Below are 23729 nucleotides of genomic sequence, written 5' to 3'. Positions count from 1 at the left end.
ACTCAAGTCTTTCTGGCTTCTAAACTTGTCCTTGTTCTACAGCACATTAGGATGCAGTTTAAAAAACTGCAGGATATTTGTTACCTCTAGGGCCACATGCCTATACGGTAGCAAGGGGCTGGAGCTGGCAGTGGCTGCCGTGTAACAGCTGTGTGTGTTCCAGGCTACCACAGCCTCCTCAGTGCATTGGTCCCGGTCTGTAACCCCTGAGCGTGTCAGCTTTCTTTGGACTTCCTCAGCCTTCCTCAGCCTTGCAGATCTTGTTCAGCCTCGAGACACAGACCACACTTGTCCAGCCGGCCTCCCTCCCCTAGGGCTTCCAGCCCATCAGAGGACCCAGAAGTCCCTCCCTGGAAGCCTGAGGGGGCGCTGCCCCACATACAGCTGAGAACTGGCCTGGACTGTGACGGTGACACTGGCCCCACTGAAGTGGGAGACAGGAGGCCCCAGGGACTGTCCTGGAGACTCAGGCCCAGGGAAGCACATTGTTTGGGGGCTTCCTTGGCTGTTTCAAGCTGCCCAGAACCCAGAACAGCGCTCTCCTCTTTGGGGTCACAGCCCCTTACATTTGTTTGTGAGCCACCGTTCCTCAGTGTGCCATCCTGAAGGTGGCCCAGCCAAACTCTCATGCTTTCTGCTGGCCCAGCGGAGGACACAGGCCAGGTCTGCTGGCTTCTCCTGGGATGATGAATCTTGAGCGAAGCAATGCCTGAAGGAAAAGAGCTAATGCATCTTAGAGTCCTGCTTAGAGAACCCGAGTGCTGCCTTGGTTCCTCATTTCTCCTGAGGTTAATAGCAACTTTCCCTTCAATTCTGGAGACAAGCTGTTAACCTCTCATTAACCCCCTTCATTGTGTGGGTGTGGCAGACTTACTTTCTATTGCTCATTATCAAGTAGCTTCACTCAGACACAGCCCCTCTCCAAGGCTGGTGTAAACAGTTGGGATTCATACCTGGTCCCTCAGCTGCCTCCTTCTGCTAGAGTCACTGGACCAGCCTTTTCAGGCCCTGCCAAGCTAGAAACCAGAGACTTGGGACTAGTTCCAGATCCAACTTCTGGCAGCAGCCCAGATCTTGTCAAACTCTGGCCTGGTCACTGGGTTCCTGGCTCAGTAAAAAAGCTCTGAATCACCTGTGCAGCAGCCTTGGTTCTTCCAGGGATGTGGTCTTCTTTGCCCTTCCAAAAATTATGCTCACTCCACAGGGAGACATCCTTGTTTGTAGGCCCAGTGTGGGCCCCAGACCCCCTACCTTGCTGCCAACAGGTTAGCTCTTCTCTCAGGCAGGGATCACCTCCATCTTTTTCCTTGTGTACATCTGGCTTGTATTACTTTATATGTAACAAGAGTAAGAGATTCACTTTTTAACCACTGACACGTGTATTTTAAAAGGGAACATGGGGTTGTTCTTGTGAACAGGAAACCAATACAGCTGCTCCTTGGCTTACTGTATTAGTCAGCTTTCCGTCACTGTAAGCAAAATACCTGATACACACAAAATAAAGGAAAAAGGTTTGTTTTGGCTGATCATTTCAGAAGATTTGATCCTTGTCTGGCTCCAAGGCAGAAACATATGCCAGAAGGACGTGGTAAAGGAAAGCAGACAGCTGGGGAAGAGCCAGAAAGGAATCTCGAGCTCACACTTCTGTGACCCACCCAGACATGCCCAGAAGTGTGCTTAGCTAACCCAGGCATCTCATAAGCCAATGAACTTGACAATCAAGATTTCCCATCACTGTTGTGCCTGATAAACCCATTGTAAGTTGAAAATGCCATAAGTAGAAAATGCATTTAATTTTAGCTTAGCAACACAGTGTGTTGCGGACTGTCGGGTTGGTTTCTCTGGCCATTGAGTGGCTGAGTGGGAGCTATGCTGCTGCCACTGCCCAGTGTTTCTAGAAAGGATCATCCAGCATATTGTCACCCCAGGGAAAGATCCAAATTCAAAATTCAACATGCATTTTTTTGTTTGTTTGTTTGTTTCATTTGTTTTGTTTTTTCATATGCTGGGGATTAAACCCAGGCTCTGTGAATATTTGACAAGCTCTCTATCACTGTGCTGTATCCCTGGTCCCTGAACATGATTTCTACTGAACACAATTTGCTTTTTTTTTGTCTTTTTGAGACAGGGTCTCACTATGCAATTCAGGCTGGCCTTGAGCTCCCTTTGTAGCCCAGGCTGGTCTTGAACTTGCAATGATCCTCCTGCCTCAGCCTCCTGAGTGCTGGGATTATAGGCATGTACCACCATGCCAGGCTTCACACTCTGCTTTTGCATCATAGTATGGTTAAAAAATTATAAATTGTATTATTTAAGTCAGAGTATTTGTATCATGTTCTATAAAAGGAAGGTAACGGTAAAAAATAAATAGGTGGGAAATTAAAACATATTCAATTCCAGCTAGACGCTATTGCCAGCTAAAGGCTGAGCCTCTGTTAAAAAGGAAGGTCAACAAGTTTTAGGTGTTAGGGAGAGGTTCATCTTTCATTGAGACTGTCTCCTTGAAGTAATCAACCAAAAAGGAAGCAAGTCTCCCAGGAAGATTCAATGGGTGTCTGAATAACTCTTAAAATTTTCTCATGGTACGAGTGAAAGTTTATGCCATTGTGGAAAATGCCGCCCTCAGCAGGCTCTCCTTGCTGTAATAGCCTGTGGCCAGCTACCTGACCACAGCTGACTGCTACTGCCCAACTGGAGTCCATCCACTGCTACTGCCCAGGCCTGCCTCATACTGTATTCCAGGCCAATCAGGCCTGGACAGCTTCTCTGCCCCAGTGAATGAGCTTGGTCCTAAGTCGAGATGAGTCAACAACATGAAGTGAAGAAGATACAAGAACTGACAATTTTCAATCCTTTCCTAAGTGACAGATACTGTGACTTGATAATTTACATAGATTGTCTCAAATCCCTCCAAACTTCAGCCATTCACGTACTGCCTTATGCTACCTCTCTGACTGGTAGTATTCACTTACTTAGTATTTCTCTTTAAATTGATTTGCCTTTTAGAACAACACACAATTTTATTTTCAAATGGAATGCTATATTATTCCCATAAATCACAGAATTTCATATGTAAGTTATATATTTCTAACATGCATCAACTTTGAGCTATTAAAATAATAAATGTTCATCTGCATACCACCCCAAACAATCTTACATAGCATCAGTCACACAAATGCCAGCCTCGAGGAAATACTGGAACGCTGTCGTTAATGCTCATGTATCTTAGGAGGATAGCTCCTGGATAAGAACTTGGAGGCTCAAAATGTCACCTGCCTGAAGTCCCATCAGAAAGGGATGAGGTTAGGATTTGGATCCAGACACTTTGCCTCCAGCTGCCTAGACTATTTCAACACCAGTGCTTTCCAAATGCATTTTTTTAAATCTAAAGAGTCCTTTAAAAATAAAACGACATGTGGAAATTCAATATATAAAGCAAATAACCACTGAGCTTTCGTGATTGAAGTGGAGCTGGGGAGTCCAGAGCTGCTTCTTTGGAGCCTTCCTTTCTCCAAGCCCATCCTATTAATGGCTCTCAAGAACCTTTCTCAGAAGTGTGGGCCTCTGAAGAATGGTATTTTAAACCTACACCTCACTACTCTGTCCCTTGACTCTATTTCGTTCAATTTTCCCTGGGATCCAAACTCTGAGGGGCATCTTCATCTCTGCTATCGTTTTTGGCTGGTGTTTCTGTTTTTGGACCTTGGCCATCTTGATATCTTGAAATTTTCCATCTTGCCCTCTTGAAATATTCCACTGGATTTCTAAGCCTTGCTTTGACCTCATTATTCATTCCTCAAATGCTGACACCTAAACTGTACCCAGGTTTTCAGAGGGCACAAAAGGGGACTTAGAGGAATAGATTTCCTTTGGTGGGTTCCCACACCAGTGTGGGAAGCAAACACAGACTTGGCCAAGAGCAGTATGGAGCACTCCTGCTCGCACGAAACTCATTTGCTGCTTCACTTGCGGTCTTTCTCAGGTGCCTGATGGCATTCTCTAATGGGAAATGGCCAAGACAGGCAGGTCAAAGGCCCTGGTGGTGCCATCTACCCTCCACATTGTGATGCCTGAGGTCTTACCTGATCCCATACTGTGGCTCTTAAACCACTGTTCCCTTCAGCAAAACAGTATTTAATATAAGTCTGGAGTTGGAATTAGACCTTCCTCAGACACCCAAATCCTCACTCCAACAGGACAACCAATTGCCAACCATCCCAGTATCTGCAGTACAAATCTCTGCTGGTTCTTGGCCTCAACCTGCTTCTCTCCTTATTTTTGGATCTATTTAACTCCCTAAAATAGAGGCCATCCTCCTTCTGCACTGGGAAGCTCCAAGGGGCCCTCCTTACCCAGAAAGAAAGGAACCTACTCCCTTAAAATAAGAGTAAGATGCTAGCAGAATTCACATGAGTTTTGAAGAATCCCAGGGGATATTCTGCCTGTGGTACTCCCTAACCAATCCAAGAACGGCTGGGGTTTTCTCTCCATCCTGGCTATGGTCTAGTCCCTTCTGAGATGCCTCTATCTTTAGAAGACCCCAAAACGTCCTTGAGAGCATCACCTGTGGGGTTACTGGACCAGGTCTTAGCTAAGCCCAAGTTCTAGGAAGCTTCTCTCTTAATGGGTCTGAGAGCTGGGTCCATTCCTAAGTGTGAAACTACCCAGGTCATTGGAAGTCCAGTCAATCAGATCAGGCCAAAGCAAGTGAATCTACTCAAGTGAAGTCAATTCATTGCATACTAACTGCATTGCTCTGCCTGTACTTTGCTACCCTTAGCCAGGCTATAGTTTTGTGGGCGAAGCAGAATGCAACAGTTAACACTTTATTTTCTGGTACTGAGCTATATCCCTAACACCCTCCAACCCCTACATTTTAAAAAATTTTTGAGAGAGCATCTCTTTAAGTTGCCAAGGTTGGGCTCTAACTTGTGGTCCATCTGCCTCAGCCTCCCAGAGTTCTAGGATTATAGATGTGTGCTACCACGCCCAGCTAAAGAGACACATTCATGTCTCTCAGGAGTATTTTTGCTTTGAACTTAGATTCCAAACTCAAACTTTTCTTTGAGCTGAGGCAAATCTTTCTTTGTGCAAGGGGCTGGAGAAAGAATCTCCTTTTCTGACCTGGAAACTGCCCAACCAGCAGCCTAATCTCTTTAGTTTGCTTCCCAAGACTTCTCAGACCATTCTCCTGCTATGACCTTAACAACTCAGATTGCAGAGTCACTTGGTCCCTCACCTTTTCAGATCTGGTTCACTGTGTCACAATCCATTAGTTTATTTACTCCCAAACATGCACTGAGCTATGCACCATGCACTGTGTGCCAGACACCTTCCAGGCATAATGCCACTGAGTTCTCTGTGAGGGTTACACTGAGCAGTTCTCTGTGCAGTCAGTATGGATGCAGAACTAGAATTTAACCCAACCATAATTCCAAAGCCTGTGCTCTTTGCATCTCATCCCATTATCTCTTAGAACAATTGAATAGAATCTATAATAAAGGGTAGCGATAACTGAATACTTAAACACATTCTATATGAAGGGAGAGAGTGGATTAATGAATATTTTATGTAAGGCTGAATCCCGCCTGACTTGTTTATTAGAATTCTTTGAGAAGTGAACTACATAGGGAGAGAAAGGGTGACTTTCACAAAAAAGCCTTTGTCATTTCTATCCCAAAACCTATTAATAAAATTGATTCATTATAGAATTGGGCAGAGGTGGGTGGCAAGTGGGAGGGAGTCTATTTTTGCATGGATAGAGAACTGGCTTAGAGACAAGAAAGAGGGTGGGGATAAATGGGTGCTTTTTCCAATGGAGAGCCAGGGTACTGGGAATTGGGACTGAGTTCAGTTTTCTGTAATGCCCAGTACACATGCATTGATCACCCAGGTGTCCAGGTCCCGAGGTAACATGGGCTGGGGTATCAAAACAAGAGGGATTCAACTCTTATCCTGGAGAATCCCACAGAAGGAAGTAGCCAGTGACATCTCTAAGTTTGTAGGGCACAGGAAACTCCTCAAATGAATGAGATGCAAAGACATTGGAATTAAAACTGAAGAGAATGGCTGGGGGGTTGGAAAGAGCCCCAGGCAGCAATCAGAAGGTTTGAGGTCTGGTATCAGCTCTGGCACCGGCTTGGGTGACAGTAGTCTAGTCTTTCTGGGTGTCAATTTCCTCTCCTATACAGTGAAAGAGTTGAACTAGGTAACCTGTGAAGGTAGAGTACTCTGGATGGAGGACAGTGACTTGAAATAGGAACTGGTTATGAGAGAACCTTCATTTCTTTGGCCAAAATGTCCCCTTCCATCCCTGCACTGTGATGGGGGACCGCTCTCTCTCTCTCTCTCTCTCTGTCTCATTTGTGAGCAGTGATGGTGAGGCAGGGAGCCATGAGGTCTGCGATGCTGGGGCTCAGAGCCCAGCCTGGAATTCCTCAGTGGCTTTCGCTGCGAATGACTCAGCATCATAAATAGCTCCCATCTGGAAGAGCAATGATATCTATAGCGATCAAGCATCTCTATATCCACACACATTCTCTCTGTGCAAATATGTGGCTCACTGTATGCTAAATATGAGGTGGCCTGGAGACGTTCCTCCTCTAAAAGACTATTTGGTATGAAACTCGAGACTGTTTATTTAAAGAAACAAGTTTACAACTATGCACATTGGATTACTGGTGGTGGGTGGTGGGGAAGAGACAACGTAGATGAAGTGACGCTGGGTATGATCTGAGCTTGGCCGGCCACATGGAAGAGGAGCCGAGGTTGATTGCTCCATACTTGGTCCCTCTGTCTGCAGCAGGAGGGGGTAGTAGACGTCTCACTCAAGATGCCTGAGATCCTGGGATGGGGTGGGAGGGGCTGGGATGCTGAGCATCAAAGTGAAAGGCTGTGATTCAGCAGAAAGAGCACAGGACCTGGCTATGACTGGAGAGCCAGGTTCCAGCTCAGCCTTGCTCTGCTTTTCCTACTGGGCACCTCATCAGTTAGACCATTCATTAATCAAGAACATGCTAAGCACTACAGCACGCATAGGCCACTGGACCACAGATTAGACAATGTAGTTAGGAATTCAGCCTCAGCTCCTACCAGCTAGATTGCTTTGGGCAAGTCCTTTCCCACGTGTGAACTTCGGTTTCCTCATCTGTAACTGCGGATAGTAATATATACCTCAGTGTTTTTGAGGAGAGCACGGAGTAGGAAAGTGCACCAGAAAAAAAATTCTGTTGTACATGACTCTGAAGATTCACTCCAACATTGTTCTGCCACATCACCAAACTGACCCGTCACATTCCAGCTCAGGGGAATCCTTGGCAATCATGGGGGATAGGAAATGTCACCATGATGATCTTCATCAGAGACCCCAGAGCAGGGGCTTCCTGAACCTCACCCATGGGTGTGACCCCGGGCAGCACTCTTACCTTTGCTTCCTGGTCGAGCTGGAGCGCGGGAGCCTTCAGTCACTGGGCACAGCAGACAGCATGTCAGAGATGCTCAACTTCCTGTGGGAGAGGGAGGATTCTGAGGTGAGGCGGGAGCTGCTGAGTTGTGTTCCTGAATGGGCCTGGAAGCCCCGTGCCACTGAAGATGTGTCCTCACCACTCCCAAGGCTTCCACCCTCCTCTTGTTTCTAGCCAGGGTCTAGGGCAGGATGGGCCCCTATCTGGCTTCAAACTGAGTACCTGGTCCCACTTCACCTAATCTGATAGCAGTTTTCCATTTTGTTCATCTTGCTCATGGGCTTGGACCACTGGCCACACTGTTTTTAGGACTTAAATGTGTTTTCTGAGCAATGTTAATGGGCAGGCTTTATTGCCAATTATATCTAATTTTCAGTTTGGCTCTGGGGAAATCCATCTTTTGGAGCGTCAGTCTCCTCATCTACAAAATGGGTCTTTTAATAGTACCAACCTCCTACACTAAGTGCTATAAAAATGTTGTTTACTGTTATTGTATGTTACTGCTATTGTATGTTACTGTATTTGTTACTGTTATTGTATGCTACTGTATTTGTATGTTACTGTATGTATGTTACTGTATGTACTGTATTTGTATGTTACTGTATTTGTATGTTACTGTTATTGTATGTTGTGTACTGTTATTGTATGTTATTATATAAGATTGTATCTAGAAGATACATGTTACACTGTAGCCCCTCAAATTTACATTATCTTCCTTGCTTTATTCTAGGGGCATCAAACATTCTTTAAGAGGCAGATCTTACGTGGGGCCTACAGAATGTGGGCATCTGGCCAGTATTTGTTGACTGCATTGCAGGACAAGTTTGGTAGATTTGCTTTCACTTACAGGAAATTAGTGAGATCGAATTTCCATCATCATTTTATAGGTGAGAAGATGGGCACAGATGGGCCAAACCAGCTGATCAAGATCACACAGACGTAGGTGCAGAACCGGGATCTGAACCCACAATTGTAGCTCTCCCACCCTGGTTCCTTTCTGTTGCAGCCAGAGCCTCTCTTAGCCGAGCAATAAGGTCAAGGCCACCAAAAGGGCCTTCACTCTGTGCTGACTTCCTGATCCCTCTGCATTTGGTTACATCCCTCCCTGACTGTTTCCTCTTCTTTTCAGTAACAAGTCCTGCTCACAGTGGTCCAGGGGAGCAGGTACTGTTGCCTCACTGGCTCACTTCCAGAAGAGGGGACTGCAGTTTCAGAAGCATGAACACCTGCCCAGACCATCGGGATAGTATGTGGTAAAGAGGGATTCCAACACAGATAGCTGGCCCCAGGCCTTTATGCCATTGTCAGTCTCTGAGACCCCTTGGAAAGCAGCCATGTGACCCCTCAGCCTCAGCCATGTGACCATGCTTAACTTCCTCCATGACACTATAGTCCACTCACACAATGCCAGCCCCCTACCCCACTGCCAGAACAGCAGGTCCCCGAGGCAAGCCTGGCTGTTCCCTGAGCCTGGCACCTAGCAGAGCCTGGTAAGCTTATCTGTTGAGTGAGTGAGCGAATGAATGAGTGACTAAGTGGGTGAATGACTGTGCCAGGCCGTATTCTGACTGCGGGTGACACAGCTGTGAAAAGGGCAGGCATGATGCCTACTCTTAGGGAGCTGACAATATTTGAGTTTAAAATTCACAGCTGGATTGGAAACAGGGCAGAGTTACTGTTTTCTGATGAGCTGGAGTGGGGAGTTGAGGAGGGAGTGTGTCTGTGGGGTGGAGCCCGCTGTCTGCCCAGGGAAAGGGCATCTCAGTGCACATGGCACCTTCCCTGCACTTGGACAGGGCCACCTGGTGTAGGGTCAGCTGTCTGACCTTTAAGAAAGCAAGACAAGAAAAATAGGTGTTGCAATTAAATGTTTAATGTTAACCTACCAGTATTGCTGAGTTCCAAACAGCTAACGTATTGCTGGTACATAGTAGATGCTCAGGGAACTTTCATAAATGGACGAATTCTGGGCAGAGAGCATGTCAGGATGACGTAGCTTATAGGAATCTAAAGGAGTGACTCTCGGGTTGGTTATGACTTTATTTGAATGGGAGGCATTCATGTTACCCCTTCACACAGCAGTTATCCTCCCTGTGTGGGGAGGGACACTTTTGGTGAACTTGCCATATTTCTGACCCTTCATAACCATTATCTCTAACACTCTCATTGCCCTGGAAAGGCCCAAGTTATAATTCCTGCCCAGAGAGTATGGAAAGGAGCCTCAGTGAGGGCTTGATCTTGCACAGTTGGAGCGCAGGTCTCCTGTCTTACTCTAAGAGTACAATGTAAAACATTCACAGCCTAACGGGGACAGTGGAATGCAGTGTGACTCCCACCCTAAGGCAGGTGGTACTTCAAGGTACTTCACTTAGTCAGGAGCAACTGAGAGGGATTTCCTGAGAAGGCCACTTAGGCCAGGTGGACGGTGGAGTGGGAAGGGTACTCCAGGCAGAAGAACCTGCATTCACAAGGGCATGGAGGGAGTATGGTCTACCCAGGGAACTTGGAGCAATGTGATTAGGCTAGAGCCCTGGGGTGGAAGATGAGATGGCAGGCTGTCTGGCCCTTTTCTGAGGATCTTAGAGGAGCTAAGGGTGATGGGGAGCCATCCTTAGGCTCTGCTTTGTGCTTCAAGAGAGAACCCTTAAGGGGCATTAGGGGTGTGGGGATAAGAATGCAATTTGCTAGGTAATGGGCAGGGAGGGGTGCCAGCGCAGGATCTACTGGGAGCAAAGGTAGGAGGAGTAGAACAGTGGACACGTGCTTGGTGAGATGTGGATCTAAGGGAGGAGGGGACTTGGTCTCTGGACAAGGTGATGCAGTGACATGGGCAAGGCTGTGGGAGACAATTCTCTCACTGCCTGACCCACCCTGGGGAACTGGAGGTCTTGTCCCAGCTTCCAAGAAAATCACTGTGCAGGTACCTGCCCCAGCCCCAGCCCCAGTTCCAGCTCCAGCTCCAGCTCCAGCCCTAGCAGCTACCTGACTGGTTCCAAACGGTGTCTTAGCAACCATGCAGCTCTCACCTTGGCAACGTGAGCCTCTGCACTCTCCTCCCCTGATTGGGCTGGAAGGGAAGGTGGAACTGGAATGCTTCCTGACCTCTATACCTGCCCAGGGTACCGACCAATCATATGAGAGTGGTGGGTCCGGATCTTGGGAGGATTCTGGGAGCCATGGGAGTCAGGCTCTGACCTCCTGGCTGATGCTCTGTCTGAGTGACTGTGAAGAAGCCTCTTTCTCTACACAGCCCTCGGCTTTACTTCTCTAATATGAGAAGGTCAGACAATACCATTACTAGAGTTGACCACTGTTCTCATTCCGTGGTTATAGATTGGATGTTCCATTCCTGACACAGGTTTCAGTGTTCGATTCCAGGGATTTAAATCCTGGCTAACTTGGACAAGTCATTTCACCCAAGGACAGATTTCTTTTTCTCTGCAAAATGGATATATCTCATGCTGTTTTACTCAAAAGGTTATGACAGCCAATTAAAATGATATAAACTAAACAGTTTATAAATAGCAAAGTGCTATGCAAATGTTATCTATCCCATTGAATCACACAGGCTCTTCCCAATAGCAGTTTATTGAACTTGCAAAAAAGCAAGTGTTTATTGAACACTTAGTATGTGCCAAGCATTCAGGTGACTGTTTTCCTAACATCATCTCAGTTTATCTTCACAATGACCAGAGATGCTACCTGGTCATTTTTATTTCCATTTTACAGATGAACAAAATGGAGGCCCCATCTGGAGAAATGCAGAAAGAGCACAGTCACACTCCCTGGCTTCAGAATTTAAATTTAAAATTTAATGAAGGATCTATCTCAAGACCTTTTCTTTCCAACTTGAGATTTTTCTCTTGCCTGAAGTCAAGATCTAACTAAGTGCTCAGTGGGCAGGGAAGCAACACTACCACGTAACAAGCATCTCTTATGTGCCAAGAATCAACCGCTTCCTTGGATTTAACATGCATTCCAATCGCCTGGAAGTCTTGTTAAGATGCAGATTCTGATACAGCAGATTTGGGATGCAGCTGAGACTTCACATTTCTTACATGTGCTCAGGTAATGATGATGGGGGTTAGTGAGCCATGCTTCGAGTTGCCAGGCATGAAAGGATGCCTGAGATGATTGTATTGAATCATAGGAAATTGACTTTTTAGCCCTGGGTTCACAGATGCGGAACTTGAGGCCTGAGAGATGGAGCCCACTATCTCCGGCCCCACAACACACAGGGACGAAGCTGCATGCAGGCCCCCTTGACATCACACGGCGCCTGAGGTGGCAGACCTGCATCTCCTCCTCACTGTGTGGTCCCTGATTTCAGCTTGTATCTCTGTGGACAGATCTGGGACAGGTGCCTCTCTCATTGGCCTCGTGCTGACCTCGGCTGCCTCTATCTTCTCCCTCCCACTCCGGCCTCATGGCATTAGGATGCTGCCTGCGAGCCCCTGCAGTGGCCACCGCAGCCGGCGGCTGATGGGTTTAGTTCCCAGCAGGTGCATCTTGCAGATGCATCCCTTGGCCTGCCCTTTGGCTGACCTGCTCTGGAGATGGCAGTGGGGACTGGGGGCCTCAGGGAAAATTCAGGGGATCACTGATACGGGCTTCTCCCTATCAAACACCTTCCTGGCTGCATGATTAAGGGAAGTGACTTAACCATAATTTGAATTATACCACCCCTCTACCTCATAAACAGAGTTCACACAGCGTTCAAGGCCTTTTCTGACCTGTCCCCTGCAGCCTCTCTGCCCTTTTTGTCCACCACTCTCCCCCTTGCTTACTATGTTTCTATCCTGCAACCTTGGGTGGCTTTTCCCTGCCCCAGGACATCTGAACTTTCTGTTTCTGCTGGCTGGATGCTTCGCCTGCAGCCAGCCTGTTCTCCCCATTGAGACGTCAGCTTCAATACCTCTTCCTTAAAGTCTTACCTTAAACAACTTTAAAGGTCTATCCTAAAACAACCCTCAACCTTTTTGGACAGCTCACCCTCATTTTATTTCCTTGCTAGCATTTATAGGATCTGGAGAAATTATTTTATATGTTTACATTTTTTTCTGTCCTCTCACTAGGATTTGAGCAATCTCCTCCTGTCCAGCTCGTTCTTTGCTGTCTCTACAGCTCCTAAAGCAGTTATCACCCCATTTCATGGAGTCAGGCAGTGCTAATGACTCAGTGAGCCATTCTCTGGGCTTCTATTTCCACATTTGGAAAATGGGATGATAGCTCTCATCATACAAGGTTATTGAAAGAATCAGAGGCATGTTTGCACATATCCTGTCAGTGGACAAAATGAACCAGTGTGACCCAGTAATATCATCCCCATTTTATGGATGATGAACTTGAAGCTAAGAGAAATGATAGGATTTGCCCCAAATCACAGACCTGGGAAGCTCCAGGCCTGGGGCTCTCTCCCATGGAGAAGTGCTTGGCTCTGAGCCTGCTTGAGTAGGCGTTCAGCATGGAGAGCTGGGGCTGAGCTCCTCTTGCCATCTGCTGCTTGAACTGCAAGACCTTACTTGCCTGCCTGCCTGTCACAGCTTCCTGACGAGTCAGAGACAGGAATTCTAATGGCTGGTTTTTGCGGAACACAAAGACTTGCCTCTTGTGAATGTAGAGCTACATTTTGTCTGCATTGGCAATCACCACGCTGCACGTCTGGGGAATGGTTTTCATCTTCCAGGCACTTTACCAAGATTAACTTCTGAACCCTGTCAGCAATGCTTGCTGCAGATTGAGGGGGTGGCAGGGGAAGTGCGGGCAGGGCTGTCTTTTGTCTCAAGAGAATGTGTGCTTCGGAGGGGCTTGAGACCCTCGAGATGACACCTCTAGATATTTGGTCTATTTCCCTGCGAGTGGCTGCTCTGCTGTCCTAAATACTTTGACCTTCTAGAGGATTCAGGGTTTCTGCTGTTTTCCATCCTATTTGGTCACTGACTCTGCAATGTATTTATTCCACAAATATTTACTGACAGTGTCCTGAGCACTCTCTTTCACACTGAGGATGCAATGGTGGAACAAAATACATACTGTTCTTGTCCTCCTACAGATATTAGACCAGTAGGGGAGATGGATGAGAGCTCTGCCTGGCTCTGCAGCTGTGGGTAAGCACCCTTCCTGCTCTGGACCTGTGGTTTTTATCTTAATCTCTACTCCTAACCTCCCTGCTTAAAAGCCCCCATTGCTTATGGAGGGTGATGGGCATCTCTGACCTGGGGTTCAAAGTCCCTCAAGTTGGGCGCCAGGTGACACTCAGCAGATGCCACCTGCTCTCCCACCCCTACTTTACCCTATTTTTAGTGAGCAGTGTTCATAGGTGCCAGGGCTGAGCGCTTCATCAGTGTTAACTTGCTCAGTCCTCATAGAAACTGCTTGAAGTAAGGATTTGGAATCTCACCACTTGTTTTAAGCATGATGACATCCACGCACACAGAGGTGAATAACCTGCCTAAATCCACTCAGTTACTCAATGGCAGGACCGGGGTTTGCACCCAGGCAGCCTGGCTCTTGCACTGTGCCCTCCACTGCTGTCTTTGTTGCCTCTTGAACCGCCTGTGAACCACCCTGGTGCACTCTCTTTTTCAGGTGTAACTCAACATCCACTGCCCACCCGTGTGAAGCTTCCCCGATCTCCCCCAACCCTGGGGGCTGAATAACTTCTCAGCTCCGTGTCCTCACAATGACTTTTATATCCCTATCCCAGGCAGCCCTCCTCATGGACTGTGGTGGTTCTTGTTCATGTATTTTTTCCCTTAACTTAACGCTGATTACCTCAAGCCGGAGAAAGCTGTGTCTCACCCTCCCTGCCTCCTCTCTACTCAGCCCAGCATCTCATATCATCCATTTTCCATGCAACAACCACAAGCGTGGTTTAAAAAAACAAAGCCCAGTTTTATGTCTTGCTTAAAAGTGTTCAACAATGACCCATTACATTTTGATTAAAATCCCAAATTTTGATCGCGGCCCAGAAGGCTCTGCATGCTCTAATCCTGCTCCCTCCTTCCCCTTATCTCCTGCCACTCCCCTGCTTGCTCACTGTGCTCCATCCACACTGGATTTCCCTAAACAGTCCATTCTCGTGTTAGGGCCTCTGCCAGGGCTTGTTCCTCTGTCTAGACTGTTCTTCCTCACCCCTTACATCACTGACTTGTTATTCAGACCTCTGTTCCACGTTACCATTTCAGAAAGGACTTTCTCGCCTGTCTGTCTGTTTGTATGTTTCCATATTTACTTTTTAATTGTTATTAATGATGGTGTCTACTGTGAGTCTGTAAGCCTCAGGAGAGCAGGTGTCAGAGGTGTCTTGTTCTGCAGTGTCACCAGGACCTGGAAGAGTACTTGCCACAGAACAGTCACTCAATGAATAAGTGTCTTGAAGGAACAGTTGAGACTCACCAAGTCCCTTTGGGACTCCATATATTGCAATTCAACTAGGCCCAGGTAATATAATGCATCTAAATCAGTCTCTTCCCAGGCTAATAGCTGGGATAATTTCACAAGCTGAAGATTGCTATTTTTATCACCTCCCTTTTGTCTTGCCTGTCATGATAGTACCAGAAGTAAAGCAATTTCACTGGCCATTCTCTTCTGAGTTTCCTTTGCTGGAGATGCTGAGAACTCCTTGCCTGTGTTCTCATTTGTCCTTCTGAGACTTAGGGAGACTTGTGAACTACTATCTCCCTCATTCTGCAGGCAGAGAGGCTTCCCTGAAAAGTGAAAACACTGATATGTGTAGTTACAACCTCAGACTTGTGTACATATTCCCATCACAGTTGCCACATTTAATCAATAACTGGAGAGGCTTTTTTTCTCCAAAAAGGCATAAGAGCTCAGAGTCCTGCCAGGACCTGGGCCAGACACTACTGATTTAACACTCTAAGGGAGATGTAGGCTGTAGCTCAGAAGCATCTGGGGTCAAATTCGGGGTAAGTGGGAAAAAGAAGTCTTCGTATGAATCTGGTTAAGGCAAACAGGGCTAGAGAAATCTACAGAAATGAGATATGGGTGTCTGGCTGCAGAGTCTTTAGCTCATGAGGACCATGGGGTCAGCCAGGAGATCAGTAGACAGGTCAGAAGGCAGGGGCCCACTACCCTTACCTTTAATTAACTTTGAAAGTATATGGCAGGGAATTTGTCCAGGGATCTCAAAGTCAACTGTCATATGTGGCCATCCTCTTGAGAACAAAGAAGACATTTCTTGCCCTGCTTCCCCTTCTGCCATCTCTTTGATCTGGGGGAAGGAAATAGCATCCCATGTGGTAGATGCAACAAAGAACTCTGAGGCCAAGTCTGCTAGGCAAAATGTGAGCTGTAAAGAACTGCAGATGATGCGTTCAAAGATCTTGGCCTTGGTCTCAGTGTTATGGAACTTTGGGTAAATTCCCCTCTATTCCTGACCCTTGTCTTTTTCATCTGTAAAAATGTAGCTTGATGATTTCCACACCAATGACTGCCATAACTGCAAGCCTTCTTCATGTATGAGTTCATGATTCAGATTACTTTGAAAGGAAAATGTTTTCCTTCTGGGGCTCAATTTGTCTTTTGATCTGCTTTTCAAATAGTCACTGGCCTGTAGCGCCCGTATAGGTAGTGGAATGGAATAATTCTGGCTTAGCTAAACCTTCTGGGAGTTGATATTCCCTTTGTCTTTTCTTTTGTTTTGTCTTCTGGGAGGTTTTTCTAATGCCTGTGGCTTATCACCAATGTGGCCTATCTCTCAAAATTTTCTACCAAGGACCGGAATGTTCAGAACAGATGGTGGAGGAGGGAAGGGCAAGATCTGAGTTAGTGACTCCCAAGGTGGTAGAGCATCTGAACGGCAAAAGTTGTTATCGATGTGAAAAGCCCTAATGTACGGCATTAGACCATACAGTGCCTTGGGTTTGCTTCAAAATAAGTCATTGTGCATACGTGTGGTCACCAGGGTGTGGATGTGCATGACGAGAGTGGGCAGGTAGAGACAAAACAAGATGGGCCAGCTGCTGAAGCTGGATGAGTAGGACGTGGGCTTTGTTATACTGTTTCTATTTTTCAAAATGTGTCTGAAATATTTCATTATAAAAAGGCCTTCAAATGCTGGCTTCAGTCTTTATAGTGTCATTTCACAGTCCCCATTCTGAGAACCTTCTGGCATGGTGACATCACCTGGTGGCTGTGATTTCACACCTCTAGGCCTTTACACACAGCTCCATCTGTCTGAGGTCCTTCTCTTCTTCCCCCCACAGGTCAACATTCCTGCCTCTGAAATTGCACAGTCTTGCTTGCTATCGTCAACACTTATCACACAATATTGCAATTCTGTGCTTTCTTTTTTGCTTCAGTGGGACACTTTTCCACCCCTCCAGTGCACAGCCGGTGCTTGGCATATAATGTGTCTGCAGTGCATGCCTGCAGAAGGAATGGTAACATTAATGAAAGCTACCACGTTTTGAGTATTTACTATGTGCCAAGTGGGGCACCAAGCTCATTTCATAGCTATTTCATTATAGCCTTACCCCAAGTGGGTACTATTAATCTTCTCATTCCCCCTTTACAGCTGAAGATGGTCTCAGGAGGCTACTTGCACAAGGTCATGTGTTAGTAAGTGACAGAACTGGGGACCCAGAATGGAAACCACTTTGCTCTCCTTGTTTCTGAGACTTTATGACTTCTCCATGAAGATTAAACAATAGCCCCAAGAGTTAAGGAGCCAGAGTTTTAGGCTACCAAATAGCTGAGTGACCTTGGGTGAATCACCTCTGCCCCCTAGGCCCGATCTCCGGGTGAGAATATCCGTGAGCTGGAGTATCACGTGACCCGAGGGCCCTCCCAGCGTCAGCTCTCAGAGAAAAGGTTTCTCTTTCTCCCTTGGTTTCCTGCCGCGGAGCTGGCTGCCCTGCTTGGGAACCTCCCAGCTTCGCAGACTCCCTCAACCTCTTTTCTTGCTAATTGCGGTCTCCTAGAGCTAAGCCGCGTTTGCAAAGTGCTACCCGGGTCGCCTCCTACCCATTCCCTTCCCGGCGGACTGGGATTTCTCCGGGGGTGGGGTTGGAACCCTGGACGAGAGGGAGGGGAGCGCGTAGCTGCCCCGTGCATTCCCGCGGCTTCCCCGCCGCTCCTCGGCCCCCTCCCCCCGACGGAAACTCAGCCTCACACTTTCTAGGGATGTTCCGGGGACAGCCAGAGTCAGTGCTTGCAGCTGCCAGCCGCGGGCATCTGGATTAGTCTCTCCCAAGTCCGTGACTCTGAGCGGGGGAGGGGGACCCGGAGGAAACCGGACGGAGTACTCCTTCCTCCCAGCCCAGACTAGGCCCAACTCGCCCCAGCGGAGCCCGGGACTCTTCTTTGTCTGCCTCTCCTTCCACCCTCTTAACGGACTCCCAGCTGAGACCCGCCATTGCTCCTCCAGGCCTTGGCGAACTGCAGACCCAAGCCGGGGACGCGCAGCTGTGACTAGGCCCCCCTCTCCAGCTCGCTCGTGCCGCCACTCTGGGAGAAGCCGAAATCCCCCGATCGCTGCAACCACCCCTCCCTCAAGGAACAGCCGAGGCCCCGGCCCCCGGCTTTGGTGTCGCTCCCAGGACCCGGGAGCGGGGGAGCTGTCCGCCGCCGCGGTGCTGACGCGGGCAGAGCATCCCGCAGGGGCGAGGGACGGTCCTCGGCGGCCGCGCTGCGGAGCCGGAGCCGAGAGAGGAGAGGAGACCGCCCGGCGGCCGCTGTCCGCCTGTGCAGGGCGGGCCCGGGGAGGGGACCGCGCCGGGCGCGGGCGCTGTCCCCGAGCTGGTTCTGAAGGGAGCAGGCGCCCAGCGCCCCCGCCTCGCCCTGGAGGAGCCGGCGCCGCTGAGAGCTGCCGAGAGAGAGGGAGGCCGGAGGGAGCCGCCTCGGGGAGCTCGGCGGAGCGGGGCCTGTGGCTGGGGTCTCTCCAGCGAACCCGCTCCAGCGAGGAGGTGGCGGCTCAGAGCAGGGAGCGAGCGCGCGTTCTACGAACCTGTTGGAGGCTGCAGCTCCTCCGCGGCCGAACACGGCGCCCGGGACCGAGGTTCTGGCGCGCCTCTCCCTCCCCCTCTTCCTTGACTCCTCCGCCGAGGCGCTCCCTCCTGCCTGGGTTAGCACATGTGCACGCGGACGGCGCGGAGCCCCTTTGCTGTCCGCCCCGAATACCAGCCGAGCTGCAGGGCACAGAGCCGAGAGGCCTCCTCCAAGGGCAGACCCGCTCCCAGGGAGACCCGAGCTTCCTGAGAAAAGAGGCGGGGGCTGGCAGCGGGACGGGAGAGGGCGCAGCAGAGGTGACTGTGAAAACAAGAGGGACACATGGGGAGTTTCCCCTACAGACAGTTCTGCCTTGAAGTTTGGGGACTTTTGGGGTCAGTCACTAGGGCATCCTGCCTTAGAACTCTCTTTCCCTCTTTCTTCCTTTCTGTGACTAATAAACAAATATAGATTTTACGCTACCTGCTCCGTCTCAAACTCCACTCCCTGGTCCAGCTGCCTCTTGTAACTCATTCCTGTCTGTCCTCAGCCATGACCCTGCAGAGATCTTTCCAAAGGTACGATATGTAAGGCGCTTCACCAGCAAGACCGGAACCCCCTTCCTACCGTGGTCTCACCGTGCCGGAGGACCACTCATTCTGAAAGGCTCAGCCCAGAACCTTAGCACCTGTTGTTTGTTTTGTTCGGCTGCAATTTTTTTCCCTCTTTACTACTTACGCTTAATCTGCAAATTAAGATGCTTTTGTTTTCAGTGAAAAATTTCTGACCCATGCAGTAATATCTGTAGGCTCTCCCAGCCTTCACATCCATCTGCCAGATTTCCTATCATACTGTGTGCCATAACGAGCTACAAGCATATATCCTCAGCTACCGGGCTCGTCAAAACTGGTTTCATATTTTATTTTTCTCTGTATCTCCATCTCCTCATATGGTGATGGACACACAATAGATGATATCTGCTGAGTGAATGTACACATGCAAAGCAGGACGCAAAGGAACATACTTTTCTTTGTGCAATTGCTCATTTGATTTCTATATATATATATATATTTTTATCACAGTCTGCAAGGCCCCTCAGGGCAGCATGCTTATCACCAATAACTGAGTCAGAAACACCCCCTACGATGACCTCCATTTGTAACAAGCTGCTTTTAGAATTAAAAAAAAAAAATTAGTGGCTATTTTTTTCTGTTTGAGAGTTTCATCATCTTGACTCACATGGCTGAATCTTTTTTGCCATTTGGATTTTAGCTCCACTTTCGCCTCCTCGAAGAGGCCTTCTCTGACCACCTAACACGTTCTCCCTGTTACTCTGTAGCATTAACTTAATTCTTTTAGTGCTCATTGCTGTCTGAAATCACTTTACAGTCATCCCTCAGTAGTGTGGAGAACTGTTTCCAGGGTTCCCCACTGATACCAAAATCAGAGGATGCACAAGTTCTTTACGTAAAATGGCATTGTATTTGAGTGCAGCCTACCCACACCCTCCCATATACTTTAAATCATCTCTGAATTGCTCGTAATACCTAACACAATGTAAAGGCTATATAAATAGTTGTTATACTGTATTGTTTAGGAAGTAATGACAAGGAAAATGTTTTCGGTAAAACATTTTTATACTCTAAACTCTAATAATGGTGACACTATTTCTGGTACTACCATGCACGCTGAAGATGTAGAATTAAAACATAGCTTGTGGCATCTAGGATTTTACACTAGTAGGAGACACACACATACAAAAAATACAAATTTTCCACAAATATTTTTAACACAAAGCTGGTTGAAGCTAAGAACGTGAAACCAGCAGACACACAGTGCCAACTGTATTTATATACCTACTTATTTGCCTTTGGTTTTCCCCCAGTGAGAACTGAAACTACCGTGGGCAAGGATCATGCCTGTACTGCTAATCCAGCGTTGGTTAGTATTCTAAGTGGAACTGTTTAGAGTATCTTTCTCTTTGCAAGAGCTTGAGCTATTGTTGTGCAGGTTATTGTGGAATTGCATATGAGGCATAAATTAACTGGAACATTTAAGGAAATAGGAACATATGGATAGGGAAGGAGAGGAAGTGGAGGGTCTTACTGATTTGTGCTGCTATACTAGTACCACAGTATAATTATCACAAACAGTAATGTATTGGCTCATGGTTCAGGTGGCTGGAAAGTCCAGCACAGAAGGCCTTCCTACTGTGTTATCTCATAATGAAAGATGGGGTAGGGAGGGCAGGGGGACTTCTAGCCACAAGCTGTCTTATATATAATTGGCATTCATTCATTCATTCATTTGGATGGAATCCTCATAACCTAAACATCTCCCATAAGGCCACCATCCCCTACCTACACTATTCCATTGGGATTTATCTAACCAGCACACTAATCTTGGGTAATACATCCAAACCATAATATGGAAGGCCACAGACACATGACCATGGAGTTAGAGGCCTGGAAAGGAGCCCCTCTTCATCCTGTATGAAAAAACCATAACGACAACTCACTTCACACCATTTGAAGTATTTCACATTCACAAACTCATTTGATGTTTATAACGACCTTATTTGGTAGGTATTATTCTGCCCTTTTATACCTAAAACAATCGAGGCCCAAAAGGCAGACTGATGATGAAGATCAAACAGCGTGTAAGTGGTGACACTATTTCTGGTACTACCATGCACGCTGAGGATGTAGAATTAAAACATAGCTTGTGGCATCTAGGATTTTACATTAGTAGGAGACACAAACAATGAATTATCGGACAACCTGGGGAATGCTGAAGAAAGAGTCTCAACATGGAGAGAGGTTGGAAAGGGTGGGAGAGAAATGGGTAGGCTATCAAAATTAGAATAAAATTAAACTCTTTCCAACAGTAACTTCAGCTTGTTGAATGCTACGTACTATATTAGACATTTCGTATACTTTGTCTCAACTAGTCATTCCTGCTTATTCCAATCCCCATTTTACAGAAGAAACCAAGTCTCTGAGGAGGTGGAAGGCTTGACCAAGGTCATGAAACTCATCCCTGGCTGAGCTGGAATTTAACCTGAGTTTATTTGATTCAAAGCCTGGGCTTGTAACCATGATGAGCTTCTGAATCTGAATTTCTTGTGAGCAGGGATGGACTCAGGATTTTAAAATGACTCTCAGGTCATTCTGATAGATCTTCACTCTTGCTGAGAAACAGTCATGTAGAGAGCGCTGCCAGACAAGGTGAGGAAGGGATGCATACTACCTGCAGGGAGAAATTACAGAGCTGAAATTGAACCTTGAAGGATTAAATGGAGGTTTACAAGTAGACAAGAAGGAGTCAGCGTTTCTGATAGAAGAAGCAGATTATTCAAGGGCCTTAGAGTATGAAGATAAAGGGACTGTCAGAGGTTTGATGTGATGGAGTATAAGATTGATATGGGGGTGGGGGATGCAAAACTGGGCTGGAAATCATCTAGACTTTGCTATCATGTCTTTGTTTCATAGGCAGCAGAGAGCCATAGATAGCTGCTATCACCGCCTTGATTATCCCCATGGTAACAATGTTGGATCAATCCTTTACACTTCACAAAAATACTCTCTATTGACATTGGAAATATCACTCTGGTGTGATGTGGATCTGAAGTTCCAAGAAGGCACCATGCCTGTAGGCTTATTCTTGTTGTCCCCTAAAACCTAGCAGAAAACCTGGACCCGTGAAGGTGTTCAGTAAGCATTTGCTGAGGAGGAAGACTAGATGCCAGGAGTCTGGTTTACAGGCAGCTACAATAATTCAAGTAAGATAAGGCATGAGAAGCGTCACTTAGAAGAGAAGTGAATACCTCTGAGAGCCGTGGGGAGGCTGGAATTCAGCTTTCTAAAATAATTGCCGAATAATTGTAATTATTTCCCTCTCCCATAAAAGCATATTAAAACCTAGGTGGCCAACATCCTGCCAAACCAAGGCTTCCTCTGTTGCATACACTTTATGTCTTTTGGCTCCTGGATTCTGGTCCTGATGGTCTCCATTATCTGACAATGACATTATATGCCATCATGTTTTCCCTGTGTTTTAAGGGTGATCACTATGCTAATGAAACTGAATCTTGGCTCAGGAACTAATATTCACCTTCTGTCTCTCTGCCCCTCTGGGAAGTCCACATGGTCCCTGATCATAGCTAATTCACAGAGCGCTGCCTGTGTCTGTGATGTTTGCTTTGCAACAGCCTCATTTTCGTTTCATCCCTTAAATACATATCTCACCTCTGGGCTCTGGGTCATAGCTACTTTCAAGGATGGTTATTCTCAATATTAAATCCTTGATATAAATGGCTTCTTCATAGAGAAGGTTGACTTACACACATCCTCCAAAATAAATTCTCACCTCAAGTTACACTGTATGGTGTTTTATTTTCGATAACATTTGATGCTTTTTGAAACATTTTGCTATTTATTGTTTTTTTATTTTGTATTTCTTTCACTAGGGTATAATCTCCATGAGAGCGAGAACCACGACCGTTGTGCTTATCTCTGAACTTACTGTCTTAGTCTGCTGTGAGCTACTATTATACCTGAAATTAGGTATTTTGTAAAAGAACAGAACTTTTCCCCTCATGTTCTGGAGGCCAGGAAATCCAAGATCAATGATCTGGCATCTAGTAACGGCCTTCTTTCTATGTCTTCACATGGCAAAAGATGGAGGGAAAAGGGGGACAAGCACTGTGTCTTCATAAGGCAGAAAAGCAGAAGGGACAGAGCACTTTTTCATAGAGGCAAAGGTGGAGCCCTGGACACTTTTCCAGTGGCCCACTCTCAGCTCTGCTGCACTGGGCGTGGAGTTTCTAATGCATGAGTTTGGGTGGGTGCATTCAGATCATAGCACCCACAGTACTGGGCAAAGTGGCTCACTGTATGTTTGCTGAATCATGGAAAATGATGCCCTCTCTACTCTCTTTTCATATGAGTGAGCCCTAGTATCAGTTCAATACACAGTATCTCAAAAACTATAAGACTATGACACAGTGAGCAGTTAGGTAGACAATTTCTAACATCATCCATTTTGCACCTGACTTATTTTCCTACTTTTTATTGATGTTCTTAAGTCCCCGTTCTCATAATTTTGGCAAGCCAATTTATATTAATTTTGGAAGGAAGTAGAAAGAAACCTGATAACTCTTGAGCACATATTATATCTTACCCAATCATTGAAAGAGCCATTTGAAGGGAAGTCTTATCATCCCTAGTTTATAGATAAAAGAAACAGGGACCTAGAGACAAGCAGAGTAAGTGCTCACTAAGGCAGTCCCTTTGGATTGCATAAAGATTAGTTGCA

At 46.9% G+C, this 23729-nt stretch overlaps 2 protein-coding genes across 2 annotated transcripts in view; one reads left to right on the top strand and one right to left on the bottom strand.

The window, feature by feature from the left end:
• The window catches only part of Cplx2 (complexin 2), a 79844-nt gene extending 61109 nt beyond the window's left edge, over positions 1 to 18735 (bottom strand). Inside the window, exons 1-2 of the mRNA XM_005376365.2 lie at positions 18433 to 18735; positions 7425 to 7505 (exon numbers count right to left, since the gene is read on the bottom strand). The gene's annotated coding sequence lies outside the window, so the exon portion shown is untranslated. The remainder of the gene's footprint in view (positions 1 to 7424; positions 7506 to 18432) is intronic.
• Positions 11214 to 18790, top strand: LOC106147219 (serine/arginine repetitive matrix protein 1-like). Its single transcript, XM_013507507.1, has 3 exons — positions 11214 to 11531; positions 13516 to 13570; positions 17854 to 18790. Exons 1-3 carry the CDS (start codon positions 11495 to 11497, stop codon positions 18788 to 18790), a joined length of 1029 nt encoding a protein of 342 aa, XP_013362961.1. The 5' UTR covers positions 11214 to 11494.
• The last annotated feature ends 4939 nt before the right edge of the window (positions 18791 to 23729 follow it).

The sequence above is a fragment of the Chinchilla lanigera genome, unplaced genomic scaffold (genome assembly GCF_000276665.1).
Source record: "Chinchilla lanigera isolate Chin_1 unplaced genomic scaffold, ChiLan1.0 scaffold00007, whole genome shotgun sequence".
Lineage (NCBI taxonomy): Eukaryota > Metazoa > Chordata > Mammalia > Rodentia > Chinchillidae > Chinchilla > Chinchilla lanigera.
The sequence above is the reverse complement of the archived record's forward strand: the minus strand, read 5'-3'. Positions and strand labels throughout refer to the sequence as shown.

Bases quoted from the DNA above. Each gene is read 5' to 3' on its own strand.
- LOC106147219 (XM_013507507.1), top strand. From the start codon at position 11,495: ATGCAGCTGAGACTTCACATTTCTTACATGTGCTCAG. The intron at 11,532-13,515 runs GTAATGATGATG...GTCCTCCTACAG, and splicing joins CATTTCTTACATGTGCTCAG to ATATTAGACCAGTAGGGGAG. The intron at 13,571-17,853 runs GTAAGCACCCTT...TTGCTCCTCCAG, and splicing joins GCCTGGCTCTGCAGCTGTGG to GCCTTGGCGAACTGCAGACC.